The sequence below is a fragment of the Crassostrea angulata genome, chromosome 2 (assembly GCF_025612915.1).
Source record: "Crassostrea angulata isolate pt1a10 chromosome 2, ASM2561291v2, whole genome shotgun sequence".
In the NCBI taxonomy this organism is placed as follows: domain Eukaryota; kingdom Metazoa; phylum Mollusca; class Bivalvia; order Ostreida; family Ostreidae; genus Magallana; species Magallana angulata.
Genome location: NC_069112.1, coordinates 15,529,444 through 15,554,781, shown reverse-complemented (window position 1 = coordinate 15,554,781; position 25,338 = coordinate 15,529,444). Strand labels below are relative to the sequence as shown.

Below are 25,338 nucleotides of genomic sequence, written 5' to 3'. Positions count from 1 at the left end.
TAGATTAACAGTGTAAATGGTTTTACCATTACAGAAAACAAGGCATGGGACGTTTTAAATGCCTGGCCTCTATTTATCAAGATATAGTATTTTACATGAACATTTTTCATGCTTAGAGGTTTTTAGCGAGATTGATTCATTGATGATTGAATTGTTGACTTTTAGATTTTCTTAATTTTTATATTTCATCAGGTAAAAACTGATTGCCACACGCTGTTTCCTTTCATCTAACTTGCAAGTTCCTAAATTGTATTGATTTCTTGCAGGGGGTTATGTAGGCCAACCAAATATATTATATTAACCAAGTAATAAAAAAGTCAACTCTATAAAAGGAAACCCGACAAGGGTCTTGTGTCGCTGATTGTCAAAAATATAGCACGGATATTATCCTTAAATACAAAGAGACATTTAAAGCCAGACATCATAACATCGGACGGACGTGTGTGTAATATCTTGAAATCTTCAACCCGGAAGAGATATTGCGCCGTAGTAAAGCACGGTATACCGCCACAACACAGGAGAAAAATGGCCACAAAAGACGCTCAAAGTGCTGTGCTTCTACTCCTGCTTAGTAGTGTGTCTGTACTAAGCTATTGTAAGTATCAGTTTCTACAATGATTTGTTAGAATGGTTATATGGCGATCAAGATGTAAGAAAGAAATAGTTCTTTTAAGTGTATATGTAGGTCGTTGTTACGAAAGCCCAGAATGATGGTCATTCATGCATAGACTGCGAATGGAATATTTGTTGATTTTTCTTTTTGTTGTCTATCATTGTATTCTCATACAAATATTTTACGAACCTGTAATTAGATAGGAAAAATGTGAAAGCTGACTGTAAGTCGTGCATTGAAAAATCGACAGGAACTTTAATGCATCTAAATTAAAAATTAAAACAAATTCTTTAATACGAATTTCAAGTCAACTTTCATTCCAACGACATAGCGACATTAAGACGGTCAAACAATTGAAAAAAATATTGGTATTATAACTATTATTGATTTATTTTTGGGTAGGGGGTGGTGAGGAACAGATTTAACCACATGTTTATGCCTAATTAGCCCTTTAATTTTGATAAACATATTATGATAATTTATTCAAGGATATTTAGTATGATCTTGTTACAAACACTATTAACAGACACGCGGTAATCGATGCCAGTCATACGACAAAATTTTGCAAATCATGTGGAAGAATGACATTCGTTTATCAAACCAGAATGCTTGGATATAAATACATGCATTGTTACCTATAAACTAACACAGTAAATGATCAATTCAATAGTGTTTCTGAAAATTAAACATGTAAAACTAATTGTCCCTAAATGCTATTTTATTAAAATATAAATTGAATACTTAAATTTAATATCTTTATCGCGTGAATAACAGCAGTAGTAAACTGAATATTCGAAGTACATGTATATGGGTACATGCAGTAGTGAAAATAATTTATGCACAGGAGAAATAGGCATCGTAGCTAGAGATGCTGATCGCTGCTGTTTATTAGATAATGTTACTAAGGGCATCTGACAAAAAGGTGAAATGCACGTACAATAACTCAATCGAATTATTATGTTAGAAATAATCATAAAAAAAGAATTCACATGATACCACTAGCTTTGCCTTATTCTCTCTAGAAATAATGATAGTTTCACTTTTGTATCCACTTTTTCTATTCTTTTCCTAGCCAAAATCTCGCTAAACATGTTGAAAGCCATAACAAATGTGAAGATATTCATTTAAGTTGTAGTAAAATTGTCAATTTATAGCTTTTGCGCAAACAATGGCTGTGGTGATACTTCAGCATGACTCAATGATATAAAGTTAACCATTTTAAACAATGAGCGTTAACTTATTTGGTCAATAATCTACTTTCTATCAAATATTGAGTAGTGCATGTCAAATATACATTTTTGTGCAGTATTTCATGTGATCTTTGTTGTGCATTTTCTTAATCATTCATACGTTTGTACCTCCTTAAAACAATATTCACAAAAAAAAATTCATCATTTATCAAATTATCTAATATATTAGGTTCTTCTCTTAAACCATTTAAACGTTAGACATTATTGTAGGAGAAAATTATCTTTATCAAAAAGTTTCCTTTTGCAAATAAAAAAATTCTACTATATTATAATAAATGTTTGAAAAAAAGTTTATAAATTATGTACGTTCACCTGAAGAAGGATGTAAATCCAGAAAGTGCTAGTGAATAGAAACTTTGGAACTGTTCATTTTCTTTTTCTTTTTTTGACTATATATATATATATATATATATATATATATATATATATATATATATATATATATATATATATATATATATATATATTTTATGGTGTTCAAATTAACCTTTTATAAACAGAGAATTATGAAATCACTGTCTCGCTTGGAATGCGACAAGTGGCATTAAGAATAGATTGATAAGTCCATAAATATTAATTTTAACAATAAGCAAATTATAAAGAAATTTAGAAAAAAGATATATCAGTCAAAACTGCCATTTTCTAGAGGCAATCTTGCATTAGTGGTTAAGAAAATCAACAAATACAGTAACTACTATACCATTGTCATATTGCAAAGATATATTTATGTAGCATTGCTCCAAACAATGAACCAATTCATTATTTAAAGACTTTTTTGTAGATATGTCCAGTACCAATCTCTGCAAAATGTGTTGTATATGCTACGTCGACATAATTTTGATAATTATCAACGTTATTTTAGTGCAGTTTGTCGTTCCTGGGGAAACAGAGGCTGACAGTAGTCCTGTTCATGTTTCTCAATTGGACTCCGGACCATATCCCTACTGGTCTAATAGGACCGTGGATGGAAACACCAGTCAAAAGATAAGAGCCTGTTTACATACAGCTGACAAGGAAGGTGTCACAGAGGCGTGGCTACGAATCGATCTAGTAACTGTGAAAAGCTTGAAGTCAATAACATTTTGGTATCGAGCTGACAGTAAGTATAGCTAGTTTGAAAATTATTTATTCATAATAACGTTAAATGAGATCCTTTTAAACTTTACTATTGATTTTTTTAATGGAAGATCATTGTTTAAAACATTTTAGTGACCACAAATAACATTATTAGAAGTATTTTTTCATTGTTTATTAATGTATATTATGTTTGCTTTTTTGCACTTTTCCAAAAAGAGACCACATACTGGGGGGGGGTATCAATTTTACTTCCTACGTCTGTTTAAGTGATCTCTAAAATAAAGAAGAGCGCCGTTTAAAGATTTAGTAAAATGTTCAACTTTAATCCCTAAAAAAATGAAAATGTTCTTTACTAAATGACAGTTTAAAGTCATCATATCTTTAAAAAAGTACATAGTATATCGAATGTTTAATTGTTGTCCACCCAGCCTCCTTATTTCTGTAGAAAATAATAAAGTGTTGTATTATTTACAGGAGGCAGTGTGTGGCGAAGTACACAACGTCTGAAAGGGTACAGTATCCGTGTATCGAATACATCAGACGTAACACCTGGTTCAACAGATGTATGTTTTGCCGACGATAGATCATCAACATTGCCAACTTTAATTAATCAAGATTGTGAGGTATCGGCCAGATATGTATGGTTTTACCAGACAAACGTATATGAATCAACAAATCATGTTCCAATTTTGGAAATATGTGAAGTGCAGGTGTTCGGTAAGCTAACGAGGATTATGTCCTCTATATATACCATACATTTTTGTGCTTATATAGCGTAAGCATACTATGCAGACAAGTACACGCCCAGTTTTTTGACAAAAATCTTAGAGCGGGAAACGAATTTGGTAGTCCTCCCAATCTTTTAGAATAAGGCAGACATTAAGACACATTTACTGTTATTAGATATGTAATACATCTATATTGTTACCCACATTTGACACAAAACAATTGAAATGTAAATATTTCCAAGATATATATATATATATATATATATATATATATATATATATATATATATATATATATATATATATATATATATATATATATATATATTGACACGGATTACAAAATAAAAAATTATGATTAACAACTTCACAAATAAACAATTAAATATTGAATTTACATTTGTAAAAAAAAAAACAAAAAACTGTTCCTATGATGTCTTAAAAAAACCTTTTAAACATGGCGCTTAATCAATAATTTACAAGATTAATTTCAATATAAGGTTGTCTGCTTAAACTTTAAAGTTTCTTAGGAATAGAAAATATATCTTGCTTTAACAATAATGTCTTTCGATTTTTAATGGTTGTACATAATTTTTGTTTTTTCCGAGAATAAGTTTTAGAGTCTAGACAGCAAGCACACCCGGACTACTATTTACATACATTTTATACAGAAACAACGCTATTATAATGGTTATGCTGACTCTTGTAAACTAATGTGTAATGATGAGTTGCTGTAGTATTTTACTGCTTTTACAAACTTGATAAAATAGCCGTCGTCTCATGCACAAACCATACTACTTTTCAAGCATAGTATATAAATGAACAATACAGCACTATTTAAGATTAAAATCAAAGAGCAAATAAGACATGATTGTGTATTACATATGATTGATATAGAAATAGTGACTCTAAGTAACAGACTACATATAATATATTAAGGTTGTGAGACAGGGACGTATGGTAATAACTGCTCCAGAACATGTGGTCACTGTAAGAATAGTGAAACATGTGACATTGATGACGGAAAATGTGATATGGATGGGTGTGCCAAACCGGGGTATGAACCACCTAGTTGTAATAGTAAGTAAGCAATCAAATACTAGTAATTAAATTTTATTTCAGATTTATTGTGCTGGATGTGATTGCAAATTAAGCAAGACGTGCTTAAAATTAACACTTGAACAGGTTCGACACAACATCTTAAAGAGGAAGATCTCGCTACAGCGAAAATCATTTCCATTAACAAATCAAAAACGTTCATGCAAAAGCGGAGTGCTCACACATTAGTCATTGATGTGTTGCGTTGTTCAAAAAAGTAAATCTGGAAGAATACTTTTAATTTTCTTAATAACCAGGGTTTACTTACAACATTCTTCATAGTAAAGCCATGTTGTATTAAGATAACTTGATTTGCTACTTTCAAACATGTTTTCTTTTAATAAAGAAATATATGGTTGTTTTTTGTTAGAATTTGAATCATGATAATTGATTTACATTGTTAAAAACTGTAAAGGATTATTCTGCTTCATAGAAAACTGATAAATTCTTAAATAATAAAGTTGTAATGAATATATATAACGAGATAGTGTTGAATAGTTTAGAGAAAACATTCCCTGCGAGGGCCGAAGGCCCGAGGAGGGGATGTTTTCGCTAAACTATTCAACATTATCGAGTTATTTATCTTTCTTAAAAAATATTCCCCAATTGAACCTCAAAGAAGTATTGATCCATTCATATATCCATCTGTGCTGTAATACAAAAGCATCTAGCTCATTTTAAATTCGAACAGTACCATACAAAATAGCCTAACCAAACACACCTTTAATTCATGGACGTGTGAACTGCAGCGCATAGTATAGAAAAATATTCCATTATACTGAACAGACATAGATTTTAATTAGATGATGGAATTTTTAACCCAAAGTACATACAATGTATATAGAGGTTCACAGCTACGGGAAAGACATGGATACTATTTAATGATATTCAAGACTTGCAAGGAGAAAGGAAAAATCAAAATTTTGACGCAATAAAATTAACGATAGTTTTGTTAAAAAATTTGATAGGAGTCTTATGAAGTCATAGTGCGACAACATTCCACATATTGTTTAAACTTATGAAAAGGAGTGATAAAGTTCAGGGTTCAAGAAGGAAGTCTTAACGTGTTTATGGAAGTGATTTATGTGATCCCAAATATATCAAAATTAAGAAATCAGATATTATAGATGACAAGATTCTGTGTTATAAATTTGGATTTATTTTGGAAATACACGCGTTTCAACATTTTTTCATGTTTATTTGTTTTATGCACTGTTAGATATTTGGTGGGCAGTTGGATATTAAAATATCCAACTGTCCATCAGTTGGATATTTATATATCCAGCAACTGCTGATTGAATAGTGAAAATAAACGTTGACTAAATACAACGGGTGACCTCTTTTTTTCCTTTGTAGAATGTAAACCAGAATTTTACGGCCCTGACTGTAGATCACCTTGCAGTATGTATTGTCATGGACTATCTTGTAACAGTTCTTCTGGAGAATGTTTGAATGGTTGTAAACCTGGATATCAAACGCCGAACTGCAATATGCGTAAGATGTTACTCATACTTTTTTATATGATATTTAAATTATTTTCACGTTAGATATATTGAGATTAGCTATAAAAAATAGAATAGATTTTCAGTTGTTAATTTTATGAAAACCCGTTCTAGTAATGGTGACTATGGTGAAAATATAATGTTTTGAACTTTTTTATGTTCTGTTGGAAAAATTGTGCAAATATAACAGTTATAAAAGGTGTTAAGCAATCTAATTATCTGCCTTTTAGTCCGTGACAGTCTTAATTGTTTGTTAAAACACTCAACAGTGAAAAAAAACCCTGTTAAATATAAATCTGATATAAGAAATTTATTTGTCTCATTTTATTGATAAATTTTTACATAATTTATTGATATCTATTTCCTCTGTTAATTATGATTACTTAAACGATTTATCCTGTTTGTAGCTTGCCCACATGGATATTATGGAGACAAATGTGCCGATAAATGTGGAAAGTGTTTAAATAATCAAACATGTGACAATGTGAACGGTACCTGTACGCGTGGATGTGATGAAGGATTTAAAGGAGATCTGTGCAAAAAAAGTATAGTTTAATTAGAGTTGTCATATTTTTGAAAAATGTATTGTAAAACCCCTTTCCAATACAAAAATAAATTAAAATACACGTTTTTCAGTGATAATATATACTGAATTTTTTTCAGTGCAAGGCATTTTTGCTATGTTTGTGTGAACTTTGTATGAAAAATGAAATAATAATCGCTAATTTGAAATAGGGTAGTCACAAAATTTAATTGCCACTCAATTAAATTGTCTTAATACACATTTTGAACAAACAGTTAAATAAGAATGTTACAATGCTGCAACAATTAAAAATCAAAATACATATCATATACTTATTGTCATATATGTATGAAGAAAAATATTTGATATTTGATATTGATATTTTAAGAATGCAGTGCTGATGAGTTTGGACGAAACTGCGAAGAAAGATGCAGTGGTAATTGTTATAACAATCAAATGTGTGACCCGTTCTTCGGAAACTGTAGTAAATGCGCTGATGGTTATCAAAATGCAAAATGTGAAGAAAGTAAGTTATTAAATGTATAACTAAAAACTCAGAAAAATATTAAAAAGTACATTTATAAAAAAAAATATTTAAAGAAACATGTAAACGCTTGTATACTTATACATGTTCATTTATTTTACTTATTACAGAATGCAGTGATGGTTCCTACGGAGAAGAATGCAAATACCAGTGTGGAGAATGTCTTAATGTTATAACTTGTGACAACGTTAATGGCAAGTGCTCTGAAGGATGTAAACCTGGGTGGCAAAGCACATACAAATGTGATATACGTATGTTTGAATTACAGTGATTTATATATTAATTCTGATTTAAAATATCACTTTTAATTAAATCTGTTAAAAATTAATCGGAAGAGAAAATTTTTATTCTGCATGATTAAGATCTAGATTCTTCATTTAGATTTATGTGTAGAAGTTAAAATTAAACACATCTCTGTATAAACAACATTATGATGCTTTGAATAAAACTTAAATATAACGTTAGGCAGATTAGTTTGATAAGTTTTACATGCACGTTAGAGTACAAAGTCGGCAAATTTTGTTATACAGTGAAAATGAATTTAGATTACACAATCAACTTATTTGTTGCAACCAAGCAGGTTTTGCCTGATACTTTTTAATATCATTTCTTGAATATATTATCATAATTGTAATTGTTGATTTATCAACACTTCAGCCTGTAGAAATGGTACATTTGGAATGGATTGCATGTATAACTGCAGTGGAAACTGCAAGAGTAATGAAACGTGTGACAAGACATACGGAATATGCGTCAAATGTGCCCCTGGATGGGAAAATGATTATTGTAACAAAAGTAAGACAGTAGGAGAAAGACAGCTACATAAAATTTACATCTTTTTCAGGTTGTCAAATTTTTTCCCGCTTCAAATTTAACAAATATACATAAAAAAAATATGCATAAAATATTTAAAAATATGAAATAAGTTTGATTTATATATCAATCTACCATAAGTTTATGATATCATGGGTTAAAATGTTCAAAGATATCTGTGGATGTTTTCTTTTAAAGCTTGCGATGTTGGATCGTACGGGTCAAACTGTGAAGAAACATGTGGACGTTGTCTCAAGGCTGACAATTGTTCCTCTACTGACGGAACTTGTCTTCGTGGTTGCCAGGACGGATACACAGGAGATACATGTTATGGTAAGATATAGTCTTAAAAAAAGAGGCTGTAAGTTACTAACTTACGAAAAATTGTATCATCTATAGCATCATTACCAAAAGGTATATTAAGTCAAAAATTTGATGTCTTATTAAATGAATACACTATATGCCGTATGTTAATAATTAGCTTTTTTAATTCCAAATCAAATTTCTTAACCTGAAAAGATATTCGTTAAAAGAAATACAAGGCAAGTAAAGCAGAACATGTTAAACACTGTCAATTGAATGCAATTTTTCAATAATACTTAATACAGAACGTATACAAAGTTTACATAAAGAACCTGAATCACCGGGTGCTGCAGTCATCGCCGCTCCTGTCGTCGTCTTTGTTGTGCTGATAACAGTCATCGTAGTTGTTGTCATCTTAAGGTAGCTGTTCACTATATACGATTTTAATATAACTTTATATCTACTACTTATTTATTTGTGTTTCGCCTGTGTCAGTATTGAAAGGTACTTGCTTACAAACACGTGTCTTTTTTTGCTGAAGTTAATCTGAGGCTAAATAGTTATGCTCATGTTCGTTGTTTGAAAAAGAATTGAAGCCACTTGTATTCAGTCAATGCTCATAATTTTAGCCCCGATAGCAAAGAGTATGATTTATAGCATAACAAAGCATAGAAAAATAACACTTCATTCTCTATCAAAGAATGCAATAAACTAACACTTTCAATGAAAAAAACCTTCTTTGATTTACCTGAAAAATAGGAATTACTGTTCATCACTTAATTATATTATGTTGAATTTAGTCAGAATAGTATCCGAACTGAATTGACGATAAATGCTTAATCAGTTTTTTGGGAGTTGATTTTAATCAACTCTCCTATGCACTTACTCGGGCAAACCGAAAGTGAAACAGTGTTTGGACCTAAGCACAAATCAAAACCGCTGACAACACTTAGTTCCTGGAAATAATCGATAAATTCGATGCAATCGAATATTCTGAAGCATTGTTTTTCAAGAAAACCTATTTAATAATACCATGAAAATAGTAAGATTTGAAATGGTACAAACAGATATTTTTTGAGGTCGTATCATGTATTCATACGCTAGACTTCAATGTACTAGTCTCTTTCAAACAGACGCTCGGCTGTCTCCGTTAATATCTGACAAAACAGAGAGTCTCTCTTGCTTGTCGGAGATAAACGGAGACACTCGAGCGTTTGGTTAAACAAAACTAGAGTTCAATCTTGCCTGGATCCATACAATTTCTCAGAAATATTTCAATTACTGATACTACCTGCCATGCAAAATCACATATCGCTGATTTTAAAATAAATGATAATCGATCAAATCAACTCCCGTCAGTATTTCAGTACTTTGATTTACTTAGTTACTCATGTTTTTGTCTGTGTTAGGTCTGAAAAGTGCTTGCTTTTCAACTCGCGTCTTTTTGTTTAAGTTAATTTGAGGCTATCTGATTATATTTAATGACGTATGTTAAAAATTAAACCCAATTGCATTTAGTCCATGCACATAACTAGCTGCAATAATGTATCCCTCTCCGATTTTTTTACATCTGATGTTTACTGGAGAGGGCTACCATTCTATATGATCTCCGTAATGGTGCAAAATTAATTTTTTTGCGATTACGAATCACTTCCGCACTTGCACAATTACGAAGATCCTATGGAGTTGTAGCCCTCTTCCAAAAAAAAAAAACGGGAGAGGGCTACATTATTGCAGCTAGCACATAACATGACCTTTAATAACAATGCGTAGGATCATATATAACATAGCAAAGCATTGAAACATTGGGCAGTCATCCCTTTACACCACAGAACATATACCTCTAATGAAAAATAGCAATCTTCGATTCGAGTTTATTTATATGATTTGCCTAAAGTCTGTACGGGCCACAACACTGAACACTTGGAGAAAAGTTTAATATTAGTTTAAATAGGAGATTAATTTGAATATTGTTTTAAGAAAACTAAAAGTACAATTTGAGAAACTCCTATACGATTCACGCTATAACGCAATTCACTTTCTAGATTATAAATGTACACAAATTTCTAAAAAAAAAAAAATTGACAAAAGTTTTTTATTAGCTTATTATTTGCTCTACTCTTGAAATATGTTTCTATATAAAAATAGTGGCATATTTTAAATTCCAAACTTTTTGTCTTCTGCACGATGCATTTAACTCGTGAAGATTTATTTTTACACAACATCTGTTAAGTTAATATTAGAAAAACATCACTCAAAATACAAACGTAAATATAACCGGAATTTTTAATCATTTTGTGAGGTAATTATTCGAACGGTTTTTTATATGCAGATACATTTTTATGCATGTAATACATTCAGAATACGTATTACAATTCAAAAATGTACTTTTTTTTGAAAAGAAGTACTGAATTTCTTCTATTGAAGGACATGCTTCTAATACACTCGAGAAAAAAAAATACCCACCATATGCCATCGTTCTGTTTTGGGGTTTTTTGTTTCTTTATTTCTTGTTCGATACGTAGACTTTAAATTTTTTTAGTATTAATCTCGCACATTGCTTTGGTAACCATGTAAAGCAAATCTGATTAAATGCACTTACATTTATGTTTCTTAGAAGAAGACAACCTTCTAAGAAATATGAAAAGAAAGAGACCAGTGTGCAATTGCAGGCGATTCCAGGACAAGGTCTGACAGCTAAATAAAGCAACCTAAATTTCAAATTTTTATTGTATATTTATTACAAAATAATATTTGTCAATTTAGACGAAGAAGTAGAAATGCCTTGTGGGGACGAAGTATATTACACAAATCATCAGATCCACGCTAAGCATATCAAAATCCGAGAGCTTCGAAGTGTTATTAATTCTCTGGAGCATGACATTGAAGATGGATTTGAAAAAGAGTTTCGTGTAGGTTTAGATACAATCTTTTTTGTAAACATGTCTTGAGTTAGCAGAATTCATATGATACAGTCCAATTGATTATTGCTTCAAAAACATAACTCCAAAAAGACAAAATAAATAAAGTGGTAGTTACATAACACTTGATAATATTTGAGATTTTTATACTCAAATTTAAAAAAAAATGTAGAAAATAGCATGCTAGAGTTGTATTTTTTCATTATTGGCTAATTAATTTGTATCTAAACAGCAAAACGACGTTTTCATATAACATTGTCACTTCACAGGCTATTCCATTTGGCGAAAATCCTGAAATTCCATGTACAGTTGGCAAGCTGCCAGAAAACATGGTGAAAAATAGATTCAAGACGACCTTTCCATGTATGTTTTTTGGTTTATGTTTTTTTGTTTCTCTGTTGTTGTTTTTTTTATTTTAGTTTTTTTCTTTTTTTTTTCTTTTTTTTTTTGGGGGGGGGGGTATCTTTGTTATGTTTTATCTTTGTTTTGGTTTTTTTTTTCTTAAGATTAACATAAGTAGATATTTAACTTACTTATAAATTAAATGACATTCTTTTCATATATGTTAACTTTCATTATGTTATAGATGTAATACTAGCTTAGCAGTGGGACATATGACACATTATATTATTATGACATTTGTCGAGAGAACATTGTTGTCTTAAAATACGAAAATGCTTTTCGATATCCCTTTACTCCTTAGCATATGTAATTTAAAATGTTATGGAAATTTGATACAAATTGATACATTTTTTTTCTAATTTATTAGAGCCTTTGCACTTGCATAGATAAATGGCATATAAGAACTGATAAGAAACTTAAATGCCCCAATAAAAATAACTGTAGTATTTTTTTTATCTGAATACATCGTTTAATTTCTTCATGAACATTTTTAAAACCTCAGCAAAAATTACTTATTTTCGAAGGAACAAAATTTTGTATGGCTAGAGTTTGTATGCTTGTCATTGTTTGAGCAAAGAGAAATAACTCTTTTTAAAGCGCTAAGCATAGCTCAGCGCTTTATTGTCGTTAGACTTCAACTTCCGGTGCATCGAATAACCGCCCCCTATAAGCAAAAGTATACATCATTTTAACTGGTTAGGGAACCAGTTTCAGGGGTTTATGCACATAACTGCACGGGCTATTGTGAATCTAATTTACGGGCTATGGTGAAATTAATGTACGGGGCTTACATACATCATTGCAGGGACTGTCATGCAGTGATGAGGAAATATAATGCGTATACAGAAGTTGAAATGCTATATACATATATCTGTTATATACATACAGAAGCTGGGTAAGAGCTTTTCAGTACTATCAGTACTTTGATTTCAGATTAAGAATAAATACTCTAACAAATTAGGAAGGTAGTAAAAAGGTAGACCTGGGGGCCATATATTATTAAATCTCAATTCTGAACTATGACCCTACACGAGTTTAAAAAATGTTGAAAAATTAAAACTAATTTCAGCTGTAATGCTGTTTTAAACTTCGACCCTAATATATCCGTTATATTTTTCAATTGAAAAATCACTGACGAACCTTTTTCAAGAAAAATAATGAAACAGGAAATAAAAACAATAGGGCTTTTAATCCTAAACTCAAAAAGCCCGAATTATATCAAAAATATATCATAATTTTATGTTAAAATGTCATGGATAAAAAAAAGTATACTTTTGCCAAAAAAATCTTATTCATTATTGTTAATACAATCTGCATATTTAAAAATTGTTTCTCTTTCAGATGACCATTCTAGAGTGATTCTTGAATCTACAGAAAATGGAGATTATATCAACGCTAATTTCATCAAAGTTTGTAATTAAGAAACGTAATCTTTAAATTCTAAACTTTTAAGTTAAAAGAAAGGTTAATAATCCATTGCATTCAAGTTGTGATATTAGAAATAAAAGGTACATCTTTTTTTTCCAGAATGCATATGGAGAAATAGCATACATAGCATCTCAAGGTAGTAAAAACATGCTGTTTATTTTTAAGTATAGTTTCTTTAATAAAATAGATGAACTTGAATGAAGTTAATTAGAAAACAAAAAGCATTATTACAGTTCTTGAAAAATAGCGTGAATATTTATAACTTCTGTCATTTTTTAGGACCAAGACCAAATACTGTGGTTGATTTTTGGCAAATGGTGTGGCAAGAAAATGTTTCGGTTATTGCCATGGTAACTAACTTAATGGAAGGAGCGACGGTATTCTTTAATTGTTTTCCTTTTATGTTGCTGATTTTTCTATAATTTTCCCTTTTCATAAATTTCCAGCACTGGTTAATAGATCAATATCTTATGAAGTGATAATCAGTATAAATAGATTGAATTAGTTCTATGGCATTTGAAATGCATGTTAAAAAACATGCGACTCAAAATCAAAGACAAATGTGATTTTAATTCTGTTTTATTTTTTTCATTAATTGTAATAATGTTGTTTATTTCGAAAATAGATCCATGAAAGTTTTATAACAACCCTGCAGTGATGTGTAATAAGTGGTATAATCGTATAAAAGTTAATTAAGTACAAAAATATTTCTTTTCAACTGTTGTGACAGGTAAAATGTGAGAGATACTGGCCTGAAACTGACGGAAGTAAAATAACAAAAGGGAAGTTCAGCATTCAATTTGTATCTACGAAAACGTATGCTTATTTTGCGATTCATCAACTTAAGGTTGCAAATAACCAGGTAAACTATCTTGTATTTGCAGAAACAGTTGTTTCTTAAAAACTTATTATGTAGGGTGTTAAGGATACGTATTTTCAAATAAAAATTACTCCAATTTTCTTTAAAAATGTCTGGTAAATAATTTTTGTCGGACTATTTATCAACGTTCACACAAATTTTGCATAGTTGTATAAGACGACTATTTTAACAGATTCTCCTTATTTTATACTTTATTTCTTATAAATAAACATAGAAATATCTGACTAAATAAAAATGATATGAAGTATGTTTGACTATTATTCAACAATTTTATATTAAATTTTTCTGTTTTATGTAAGATAAAGAAAAGCCGCCTGATCACACATCTCCAGTACACTGGGTGGCCTGATCACGGGACCCCGAGTCCATTGGAACTCCTTGCGTATCATCGTTACGTTTCATTGGCAATAGAAAAACGTCCCGAAAGTAAACTTGTCGTTCATTGCAGGTACATGCAAAGTTTATTAGGTTATTATGGTTTCTGTAACATAAACACAAATGATGCATAATAAAACTGCATTGCATATTCATTAAAAACGTTAAAAGCATATCTAAAATATTACATCGACATGACTTTTTATTATATCAATCGTTAATGTAAATTACCTTTGGCAACGTGCCAGACATCAATATTGTGAGTTGTCTCAGGCAAGTTTTCCCCCAGCCACTTGGCAACCTGGAGATGTCTGTCAGTGACGATTTGGCCAATTGGAACTCCATTCTGCTCAAAGTAATTGATTCCTCTAATCAGTCCTTCCTTCTCCATGTTGCAACTTCCATGAACCTCATTACTCTAATAAAAAGATACAATTGCTTGAATATTCCGAACAAATATTTTAGTTTCAACTCTAAAATTGCAGAGTAAGCACTTATTTAAGAGTAGGTTCCATATCTTATAACGCTATTCTTTCATTGCTTTTTACCTGTATGAGCTGCAGATCCACCACCATGTTTTTTTCAAGGTCCATTAGTGTGTAACTTCCGAATTTTGCACAATGGCCAGGTGTGTCTGCCCTTCCATCACCACCAAGATGAACATGTCGACCTGAATTCTGTGCTTATTGCATATACAATGCTTGCTGGTCTCTCCACACCTCGAACACTACTGGATGTAGATAACACTGTTGGTGATACATGAATGTTCTGTAGGAAATGGACGCCATGTTCAGAAATTGGAACATCCGGGTTGCTTTGCTTGGTAAAGATCGCGAGAACAGCAATGCACATGACATTTCAAAATTTCCAGCAGGAATGCTACCAATGAAGGGTTGACTGCTCCAAGTTCTCTGGAATGCGCAAAATCCACAATCCTGGGTGATAGTGATGAATGATCCCTTTATCTGCTGAATTTCCCCATATGTTGGTTGTGCACATGATGGACAATTTCCAAATAGGTCCCTGAGCTGACCTTCATAAACAAGAAACTTTCTTTCACGATCATTCCTGTGAAAAAAAGTCATTCTTATTACACAGTACAAACAATTTGCATGGAATAAAAAAACAAAATATGTACCACACAATCTCTTTTTCTAGCCTGTGATTAATTTTTTTACATGATATTTCAATGTTACCATTCCTTTATTAGAAAGTTTTTAAAAATAAGCATTCATAAATTTTTTAAAAAAAAGAGAAAGATTACCCTAGATCACTTCCGTCAGTGTCATCAGACTCGATGGACTGGAAAGATTCATCAGGATCTTCTACCTCATCCTGGATGCTGTCAGTTTCCTCAGTGGCAAACGACTCGTCGAGTGTTGGAATATTTATGGGTTGTGCTCCTAAAGGAGGGGCTGGTAGTAGATTACAACTTATTCCTATTACTCTCGTTGTCACTTTTTCAACAGCTTGTACCCCTAGAAAAGTCAGAGAAAAGTCAGATTTTTTATTTGCTTACCCATGAACATAAAATTTATATAACTGAATACACACAACATGTTTTAGGAGAAAGAGAGAAAGAAAGAGAGGGAGAGAGAAAATTTTTGAAAATACTAAGTCAATAGTGGGTTCCATCTATTCCATTGGGTATCAAACTTCAGAGAAATTGTTTTTCATTATTAAATAAGATCTGGAAATTTTAAACAAAGAAAAAACTATTTATCAGATAAAATAAGATGACACATGTCAAAATATCATGTAATAAAATTCTACTTTAAAATCTAGAAATTAACATACCTTTATCACAAGTCTTCCACTTTGTCTGAGTGAAAAGTGATCTTTTCTGGGGTTTTGGCATAGAAAGGTGAGACCCGACAGATCTGGTCTCCTTCTTTGGGGGAGTTGGGGTATCTGCAACCTAAAAACAAACAAAGAAAAATTAGTGATCATTTCTTTGTCTCTTGGTTTAATAAAGCTATTTTAATTTCATATTTTCATTATTAGACAATAAAAATTATGTTTTATTAATTCTAAAACAAAATATATACCTGGTCTATAATCTGAGACAAAAGGTTTTCTGCACTTCCATCAGTCTGCAAAGGATCCTCATAAGACTCTGCAAAAGCACTCTCCGTCTGCATCTCGAAGTCCAGCAAAATCTGAAGTCACATAAAAAGTGTTCAAAATTCAAGTTGTATATAAATAAGAAATTATCTTAAAATCAATTTTAAGAATGAAGATAACCAGTCATAAAAATGAAAAAAAAACCCCTATGTAATGACTGAATTCACAATGACTGAATGAGGAAATCGTTATTTTACTTACTATGAAAGACAATATTGAGCTATCTATAAAGTCTGAATTCATGTGTAAAATATTATTTCATAAATTAATATAATGAAGAAATAACGTAAAAGATATATTATAATCAATATTATAAGTTGTGGTCACTACATAAAAAAATAAAATAAAACTAAATTAGTAAATATACCCGCTGAGATTCCCTCTTGAGAAAAGCTCTCCTTGGCTTCTTGGGTGTGCTGGTCAGGATTGCAGGGGATATGTCGTCTTCAGCCCTACGTTTTCCCAATACAGGTGTTTCATCTCCATGTGGACGTTTAGTCTGTATAGTTGGAACAGCCTCTATTTTCAACTCTTTCCGCTGGACGGGAGCTCCCACCGACTCCATTAAGCGATACTTGGCTGGGTAAGAATCCTCCGTGAAATGCGCAGAACAAAGCACAGATGCTTTCGTAGGACCGTTCCAATTTTTCCGGGAGTTGTGCACAAAGGCCGTCCACTGTCGAAGAATAGCAGGACGATCGAATGGAAACTGATGTAAGCTCACACCATCGGATTTTCTTCTGCTACAGCCTCCAGCAACACACATCCTTCGTCCTTTGCCGCCAGAATTTACTCCATCCATGATGGCAAAATGTTCATAAACACTGTCTAAACTAATAATCTAAAGCTACGTACTATATTTACAAACTGTCGTATATCCTTAGTGCTCTTTTATTTACACAAAAAAGCACCACAATACTCGTAAAGACGATGAAATCACAGCGCTTTCTCTCACTGTTTACCGTTACTCAAAGCATGGCTGTCCTCGTTGTGACGTCACAGCCTGTGTATACAAAAAAGCGCGCGTTTCAGTAAACCATTCAGGTAAGAATTCGGGTTTTATCGGAATATCTCCGTCATTACTCGGCCGATTTCGATGAAATTTTCGGAACATGCTCAGTTTAATTAGATCTTTCTATTGTAGTAAAAATTGTTCGACATTGCATATACCCTTTAAAAACATGATTTTGTTAATACCTTGGTTATCAAAGTTTATTTGGAATTTTTAAAGAAATTTGCTCAAATGCATGCTTGTATTTATTATTATTAAAAACACATGACCAAAAGTAAGACATGCTTTTTTAAGCGCTGGCATCGGCCGCACTGGGACATTTATTGCCCTCGATGCACTACAAGCGCAGGGGGAAAGAGATGGCAGGATAAACATTGTGGAGTTTGTACATACGATGAGAGAAGACCGCATGAACATGATACAAAACGCTGTGAGTAATGTTTAAAAACGTTCAGTAAATCCACTTCATAGCTTTTGTTTTTTTAATGAGATCTTTTTTATGCATAAAATCTTGTATTTATCGTTGACCAGTGGGTAAGGAAGTATTGAAGTATTTTTTTACGTTTGAGAAGACAGTTTAATAGAAAGATAAAAAAAAACCCAATAAACCAACTGTCGTATGTTTTACAGAACCAGTACCGGTTTCTTTATTATGTACTTCACGAAAATTTCCGGACAAAAGGGCGTGTGCGCAGCAAAACTGGCTTTATTCAGGAGGTGGAGTCAGAGATATCGTCCAACAAAGCTGTAAACTTGTCCAAGTTTATGAAAGAATTCAACGTTAGAGATTTTTCAAGAGTTGCATTTTTTTTATTTTAACATGTTTTACACATTTGCGACAATACTAATTTCATAAATTTGATTTAAAAATACATTTCTTGTTTAAAATGAATACGTTCACGTCTTAATTTTATTTAAACACTTTGATTACTGCAGTGTGTAATACAGCGGTTATGGTGATGTTAAAAAACATATAAAATGTATTAAAAGAAATTTGGATCTTTAACATTATAGGAACTTGCTTCGATTAAAACCGTGTTTGAGGAAAAAGATATGAAATTCGGAAAACAAAACCAAAGCTTGAACATGACCAAAAATGTTTTACCAGGTAAGTGTCTCTTTACAAATAGATAAATTCATAAATTTAATTTGAAGACCTGTGCTGACATAAAAACATTAACTTTATGTTTGAGTAAGCATAGGCTACCTTATTTATAATTTATGTAATGTAGGATAATAATACAGCTCTCCATAATATTAAGTAATGCGCCAATCAGAATGAATAATGAGCTAAACAATAGTTGTATGGTCAAAACAATATTAAATATTTTAGTTTTGATGTTACTATTTATAGAAATATCTAATTTCTGGAATTCACTGATAAACAGTACAGGGGTTTTTTTTCTTGCCTAATATGATATATATCTAGGTAATTAAGATTTAGTATCTTCAAAACAAGTACGATTAGACAACTTAACTGTTGTTCCAAATAACTCTTTCTGTTTGCAATTTTAAGCTGACAAGATGAGAATAATACTGTCGTCCCATGTCCCTGGGCGCACCACGTATGTCAACGCTGTACCAATTTCAGTGAGTAGAAAATATATGACAAGAAGACATAGTAATCGGATGGGGAAATCTGTGTTGTCTCTATGTTTTGTCATAGCAGTAAAACACGGGACGGGGAATTTTGCTTCGTTATAAACATACTGTTTCATCATTTGAATCACTAAAGGCGTCATTTCATTAAAAGCTTGATTGCTCTATAAGCGTATTCAATACGATTTCAAATAATCTTTAAACACGCGGCCTAGTAGACAAGTATTAAGGTAGTAGGTCTATAAATGTCTAACAAGTTGTACATAATTTAATCTTTGAATGTTGCAGACGTTTACCATGAAGGACTGTATGATCGCCGGTCAGTATCCGGTACAGGGGGCGGCCGTAGATTTGATCCGCCTACTGATTGACCAGGAATGCAGTTTTCTAGTGTCCATCAACCCTTTGTCTGAAATACCATCGGTCAGTTTAATATAAACATTTTTATGTTTCTTTTTGGAAACAGAAACATAAATATACAGTAAACAGCGCTAAGAATTTTAGGGTACAAATTTCATTTTCGTAGGTAATTTTGAGGGAAAATAAATATTAATGAATAAAATATTAATAAATATTTAATGAAAAAATAGCGAATTGACCCTCTTGATTTGTTATCGAACCACTAATAATGCAACATTGTTTGATTTGTAGACTGTTGAATGGTTTTCTTTGTCTGACCGTCGCCGTGAGCTGTTAAATTTCGAAGTGGAAAGTATGTCCAGTTCTAAAATATCGGATAATGTCAGAAAGTCGAGCGTTAGAATAAAGACTGCATCGGTGCGTATTTTGTATAAAAGAACTCATTTTTTTAAGCTTTTAGTTAAATTTTTCATTTGTAGATAAATTATGTCTTTCAATACATGACAAAGATAGTTTCATCATGAAGATCGTATGATTTTAAGGGACTACATATTGTTGAGCCTAACATTGCCCCTTTAAATGAATATCGTCATTTTACTGTTATTCTTTGTTTTCTTTGTACAGATAAACATTTGAAGTTTTTTCATAGCATTTTTTTTTTATTTAAGTGCCCACAAATTTAAAAATATGAAACCCTTAAGATCATTTCTTCGCGCTATTTTCGCATTATTCAAATAAAACGGCTTGTTTTGAAGCAGGAAACATTGAGCAATTGCTTGAACAACCAAACTACTTTCATCAAAGATATATCTATCCAGTGATAAGTGACAAAAAGTTCGTTTTTGTTCAACGCGTCGCTCTATATTTCCCATTCGAAAAAAAAAATAGAAAAATGTTCAATTTTCACAGATTTTGGTTAAGGTAAAAAAAACTAGCATCACTTCTGACCTCATAAACTGCCAGTGAGTGCTAAAAAAATCAAATAAATATTCGAAAAAAATGTTTTCTATCAACTCTTCTGAAAAATAACGATTAAATGTACCTGAAACACTTTTAAAAATTTCGAATTATGGGGACCAAATTTAAATAATATCGTTATTATATAGTTTTTTTTTTTTTTATTAGAGTCGTTGTTTGAATAGAGTTATGTTATCGTTCCTAATACATGTAAATGTGTTAAAGGTCATATGAAACGATATCCTGACCATATTGAGTTATATACGGGAATGAGTTCATAAGTGCCTATTTAATAAGACTGACATTGTTTTTTGGATATTTTATGCAAAATGTGAGCGCCACAGTCGATCAAAATTACTTAATCGGGAAAAGGAACATTGACTTACGGGGCTTACCTCCCTTGCTTATGACGTCAGTAAGACCCAATCGCCTTATAAAGCTATGTTGTGAATACAAATATCCATGTCATTTTGCAGCATTTTAAAAGAAAAAAATACTATTTTATATAAGACTTGTATAATTATACAATAATCAACCACGTCAGTATTTATTCTCTCAAGAAATGAAATCGTGTGCGTTTTTATTTACATGTAATAGCGTGTACATAATGATATTCAGTTTCGAGACTGCAGGGAGAATAAATGATTTTCTTCATAGATCCACATGCAAGTATAATATAATTTTAATATAAGCATATTTATATGTTTTATTTTGATCTTTTTAATGAAATTGACAAATTCAAAAATAAGTCTGATCGTTTTTTCCCATTTGCACGTTCATGCAATTCATTAAGATTTTTTTTCTAAACAACTTGTAGGCCTCATTGTGCCTCATTCGCTTCTCGATTATATTGTTTGTTTCACTTTCAAATTCACAAATATGTTATCATTTAATTATTTTTAGTCTATGAGAAATTTCTTCAAATGTTTTGTTTTTGAAACGTGTACTTGAATGTGCGGTGTTTTGATTTTAAAACGTTAAATGCTTTAATTCCTTTTAAATGTAGCTCAATCATTATACGTACCGAAGAAGAAAATGATGTTTCTATTTCAAAAGGATAAGGATAATTCATTAATCAGCTGTAAATGTTGGAGCATTTCTTTCGTTAAATTTCCACTCCAGTACGGGATCCTCATCATGATTTTACTTTTGTGAGAAGCTGATATGAGATTTATTCATTAACGACCAATTAAAACTAAGTCATCTGTAGGCTACTACGAAATCAAATGATCTCATTTGAAAAGAAAGACACGTTCATATATGCAAAAATGACTAAAATTTAATCGATAAACAACTATAAAATTACACTAATTTTAATGCATTGTTTACATCGGTGGGTCTTTGTGACGTCATAAATCCACAAAATCAAGAACGATAAGCGGGCAAGAATTTTTTCAGGTGCTCAGTTTTCACGGTTATTTCTCAGTAATGCAAAGGCAAAAAAATCTTATATCATGTATTTTAACATTTGTTTATACCAAGCTTTATATTCATGAAAGAAAATCATAGTGTTAAAAATCGTTTCATATGACCTTTAAATTTTTTTAGTCTAATTTTCATTTCACTTTCAGTTTCCCTTTTATAAAAGGTAATAAACATATTTTTCAGTCTAATGATTGGCAGGAGGTTACTATCTATGAAATCACATCATGGCATTTCAAAGAAGACCTTCCGGCTGAAACCAACCCCATTTTAGAACTTGTAAAGTTTATAATGCAGGGGCCGAAAATCGATCCCGAAAACAAAATGGTTGTTCTTTCCAGGTTAACATCTCATTTTATTTAAAGACTAACCAAGGAAAATAATCTATCTGAGTCTTAATATTTACATCCACTTTTGAGAATCACACACTAAAATTTAAAACATGGCCATGAAAACTTGAATACTTATTAGTATTGACATTTGAAGGTATAAACTCATACTATCTGTTGCATCAGAAAAAAAATTTCGATATGTTTCTAGAGATGGCGCTACTGGATGTGGAGTGTTTTGTGCTGTGTATAACGCCATACAGCAACTACAACAGGATCAGGAGGTGGACATGTTCACCATTGTCAGACAGCTTCAGAGTCGTCGACCGGAAATGATCACCAGCATGGTAACACATGTAACGAAACACTTTGATATTCATGTTTAAAAACATGGTTTACTGTCAATATTTGTACACGCACATTTGAAATATTCATTTTTTAATTTTTACAATCATATTTCGTTTACGTGATATCAAAAATTAGTTTTGAACAAAAAATCATTTTTATTTTAGAATGAATACACTTTTTGTTGCCAAGCGGTGGCTCAGTTTATCAAAAGTGACACTGGGATGGAAGATGTCTACATGAATTCTCAGCCTGAAAATGACGAAAGCATTTACGCAAATGTTTAGACTTGTGTATATATAGCTCTGGATCTGAGAATTTTACAATTTTGTTTTACAAGTTTTTTTTAACTTTTTCATCTAGTTCCAAATATCCTTTTCCAGATTGCTTCGTTTTGTAATGACATTTCTATTGTGCTGTCTACACGTTTATGTCATGTCGATTTTTTTTTGTCAAAAAGAAAAAAGAATAGGAGTTAATGGACTTTTGAATTTTAAAAAAATAATGAATTTTATCTTGATATGTAAAATATATATCGTATATCATAAAGCGTTTAAAACATTGTTTAAAAAGAGGGGTTTTTTTTTTTAGAATTTTTTATCATAGAAGAAAATTAAGTATGACATGTTTAAACTATCTGGCCTCCATAGAAGAAAACAATCCATGTTTAAAAGCCCCTTTTGAGAATGATTATTTGTCAGTCGAATACACATAGTTTTAATTTTTCAAGCGTATGCTTTGCATATATTTTGTATTGAGTACCTAATTGTGGTTATGCAGGCCTACTACTTTTAATAATTTTCAAATTCTTATTTTACTTGTCAGGCAATATCGATTTTCTTTATTGATCCTAAAATCATATGTCATTTAACGTTTGTATTTTTTTCGCAGTATGAGAATGACCTTTCTTGCATATGTATTTATCGTGTAAAAAGTGATTGGCTCACAGTGTATCCTTGTTTCTTACTTATATGTTTCTAAATTATATTGAATTCTAGAAAAATAAGCGATAGAAGACCCTTGTTTAATTTCCTTTTAGAATATATACTATTTTTTTTTAAGTAATTACATATATATGTATGATAGGCTGGCCTGTATTACAAATACACTACAAGCTATTTCGTAGGCTAACATTATTATATCTGTTATTATTTCGACGGATGCATGCATCCTCGATATAAGTTGCAAATTCATTTGATACGGTGTCTGGAGTATAGCTAGCTAGCGCAGTGTTATTTCTTCTGGTAGCACATCATGTTTTACAAGGAGCATTGCTAAAACGTAGAACGAAAAACGAGACAGAAAAAGAAAAGAAACGAAAAAACGGAAAATATAATATTCCAGGTTTTTTTTTTCATTAAAAGAGTAAAGACTGGACAGAAACAATTTTTTTTGTATCATTTATCATATCTAACAAATGGTTACTACTGTATGGTTGTTTGCTTTGTACGAACTTCTATCAACCATGGCAACTGCTTTCAAATTGTTATGCTTAAGTTCGAAATTAAAAAAGAAGAAATGTGTAGAGACATTAAGAAGCAACTAGATGGTATCCCACGCTAGCGCAGGAATAAATACTTTACACATTAATATGATACAATTTTTTTTATTAACCAGAGGTTTCCGACCCAAGGTATCTGTCCGCGATGCATGGTGGACTCGTCCTACACTTTTCGACATGACGTCAATTAGTCAACCCGTTTTCTTTGTTATCCCGTTCTGGAAAGTTCTAACCAATTCTCTCACAAGAGGTCGTTCTATCCATCAAAACCAAAATCGCACAGTCAAGAAACGAATTGGCTTATTTTATCTATTCAACATTTGTCAAATCCTAACTTCTGTGTATACTCTAAATAAATTACCAGTAAATATATTAGTTAATTCTTTATGTAATCATTCAATGTTATTTCATTGCAATCAAAAATTTGATGTAGCTTCCCCTGACTTGAATCCGCCAAAGCGTGTCCACCTCTTTATTCTCATTTTTACTATTTTGGGTTTCGAAAATGTAAGTAGGTATTTGGTTCATTTCACAATAATTACTTATCAGTTCAAATTCAATTATAGCTTATATACGGACATCATCTCACACGTGTTGAAATATCAAATGTGAAAGCAGCTAGCTACTTTGGTACAGGCAATTTGTAGTTTATTTGCAAAAAGTTTTAATGTATATGAAAAGATGTTAGGGTATATTAGCTGCAACTTTTGGAATTTTATTCTACAGTAATGATAAGCTTGCAAGTTGTCACGATTCATGTGACGTCTAAAAAAAGAATTGTTTACTGTAACCATTTCCGGAAAACGCCGTGCGCATGATCGAGTTAAAAAAAAGTAATGGCAGACGTCATCAAATGTTAATCCAAGAGTTCAACTTCTTACCAGCCAAGAGTGAAGGTACAGCAAGCAGATCAAACCGTTTGAAATATTTCAATAAAGGTAAATATGACCTGAGTAAATCAAGAGGAACAAAGCACTCGTATTCACGCGAAGCAGACGATTACTGTAAAACACAAACAACTGATAATGATGTTTATTACAATGCGGACATTGCGATCGTGGAGACAGTGGCAGAAGACAGAGATATTTCATGGAGGGACGGCAGGAGGTTGAACTGAAGCATATGGCTGACCAGCTGTTTTGCGTTAACTTAAAGTGTTCTCACCCCCTTGTATAATTAGTTTAGGTTGAGGCATTTAACTGTTATTTATACTGGCTTGGGATTTTAAACTT

At 31.5% G+C, this 25,338-nt stretch overlaps 2 protein-coding genes across 3 annotated transcripts; one reads left to right on the top strand and one right to left on the bottom strand.

Moving 5' to 3' along the window:
- The first annotated feature begins 501 nt into the window (after nt 1-501).
- On the top strand, nt 502-24,693 carry LOC128170839 (receptor-type tyrosine-protein phosphatase epsilon-like). The gene is made up of 28 exons (XM_052836591.1): nt 502-595; nt 2,726-2,962; nt 3,415-3,657; nt 4,608-4,748; nt 6,123-6,260; nt 6,676-6,813; nt 7,180-7,317; nt 7,446-7,586; nt 7,993-8,130; nt 8,347-8,481; nt 8,757-8,871; nt 11,069-11,139; nt 11,218-11,363; nt 11,642-11,735; nt 13,116-13,183; nt 13,302-13,338; nt 13,482-13,579; nt 13,933-14,064; nt 14,382-14,530; nt 17,888-18,023; nt 18,224-18,373; nt 18,608-18,701; nt 19,110-19,183; nt 19,481-19,615; nt 19,844-19,969; nt 22,118-22,272; nt 22,472-22,607; nt 22,773-24,693. Exons 1-28 carry the CDS (start codon nt 526-528, stop codon nt 22,890-22,892), a joined length of 3,555 nt encoding a protein of 1,184 aa, XP_052692551.1. The 5' UTR covers nt 502-525; the 3' UTR covers nt 22,893-24,693.
- Nucleotides 15,129-17,434, bottom strand: LOC128170846 (THAP domain-containing protein 10-like). 2 transcript variants are annotated; one of them, XR_008241923.1, is made up of 4 exons: nt 16,255-16,377; nt 16,072-16,147; nt 15,722-15,935; nt 15,129-15,525 (listed from the first exon to the last, which is right to left on the bottom strand). XR_008241923.1 is itself a non-coding variant. In XM_052836600.1 (4 exons), exons 1-4 carry the CDS (start codon nt 17,381-17,383, stop codon nt 15,718-15,720), a joined length of 885 nt encoding a protein of 294 aa, XP_052692560.1. In that variant the 5' UTR covers nt 17,384-17,434. The 2 variants fall into 2 exon arrangements, 1 of the variants encoding a protein (XP_052692560.1); XM_052836600.1 differs by lacking the exons at nt 15,129-15,525; nt 16,072-16,147 and adding exons at nt 16,506-16,616; nt 16,949-17,434 and having other exon boundaries at nt 15,718-15,935; nt 16,255-16,375.
- Nucleotides 24,694-25,338: the final 645 nt, after the last annotated feature.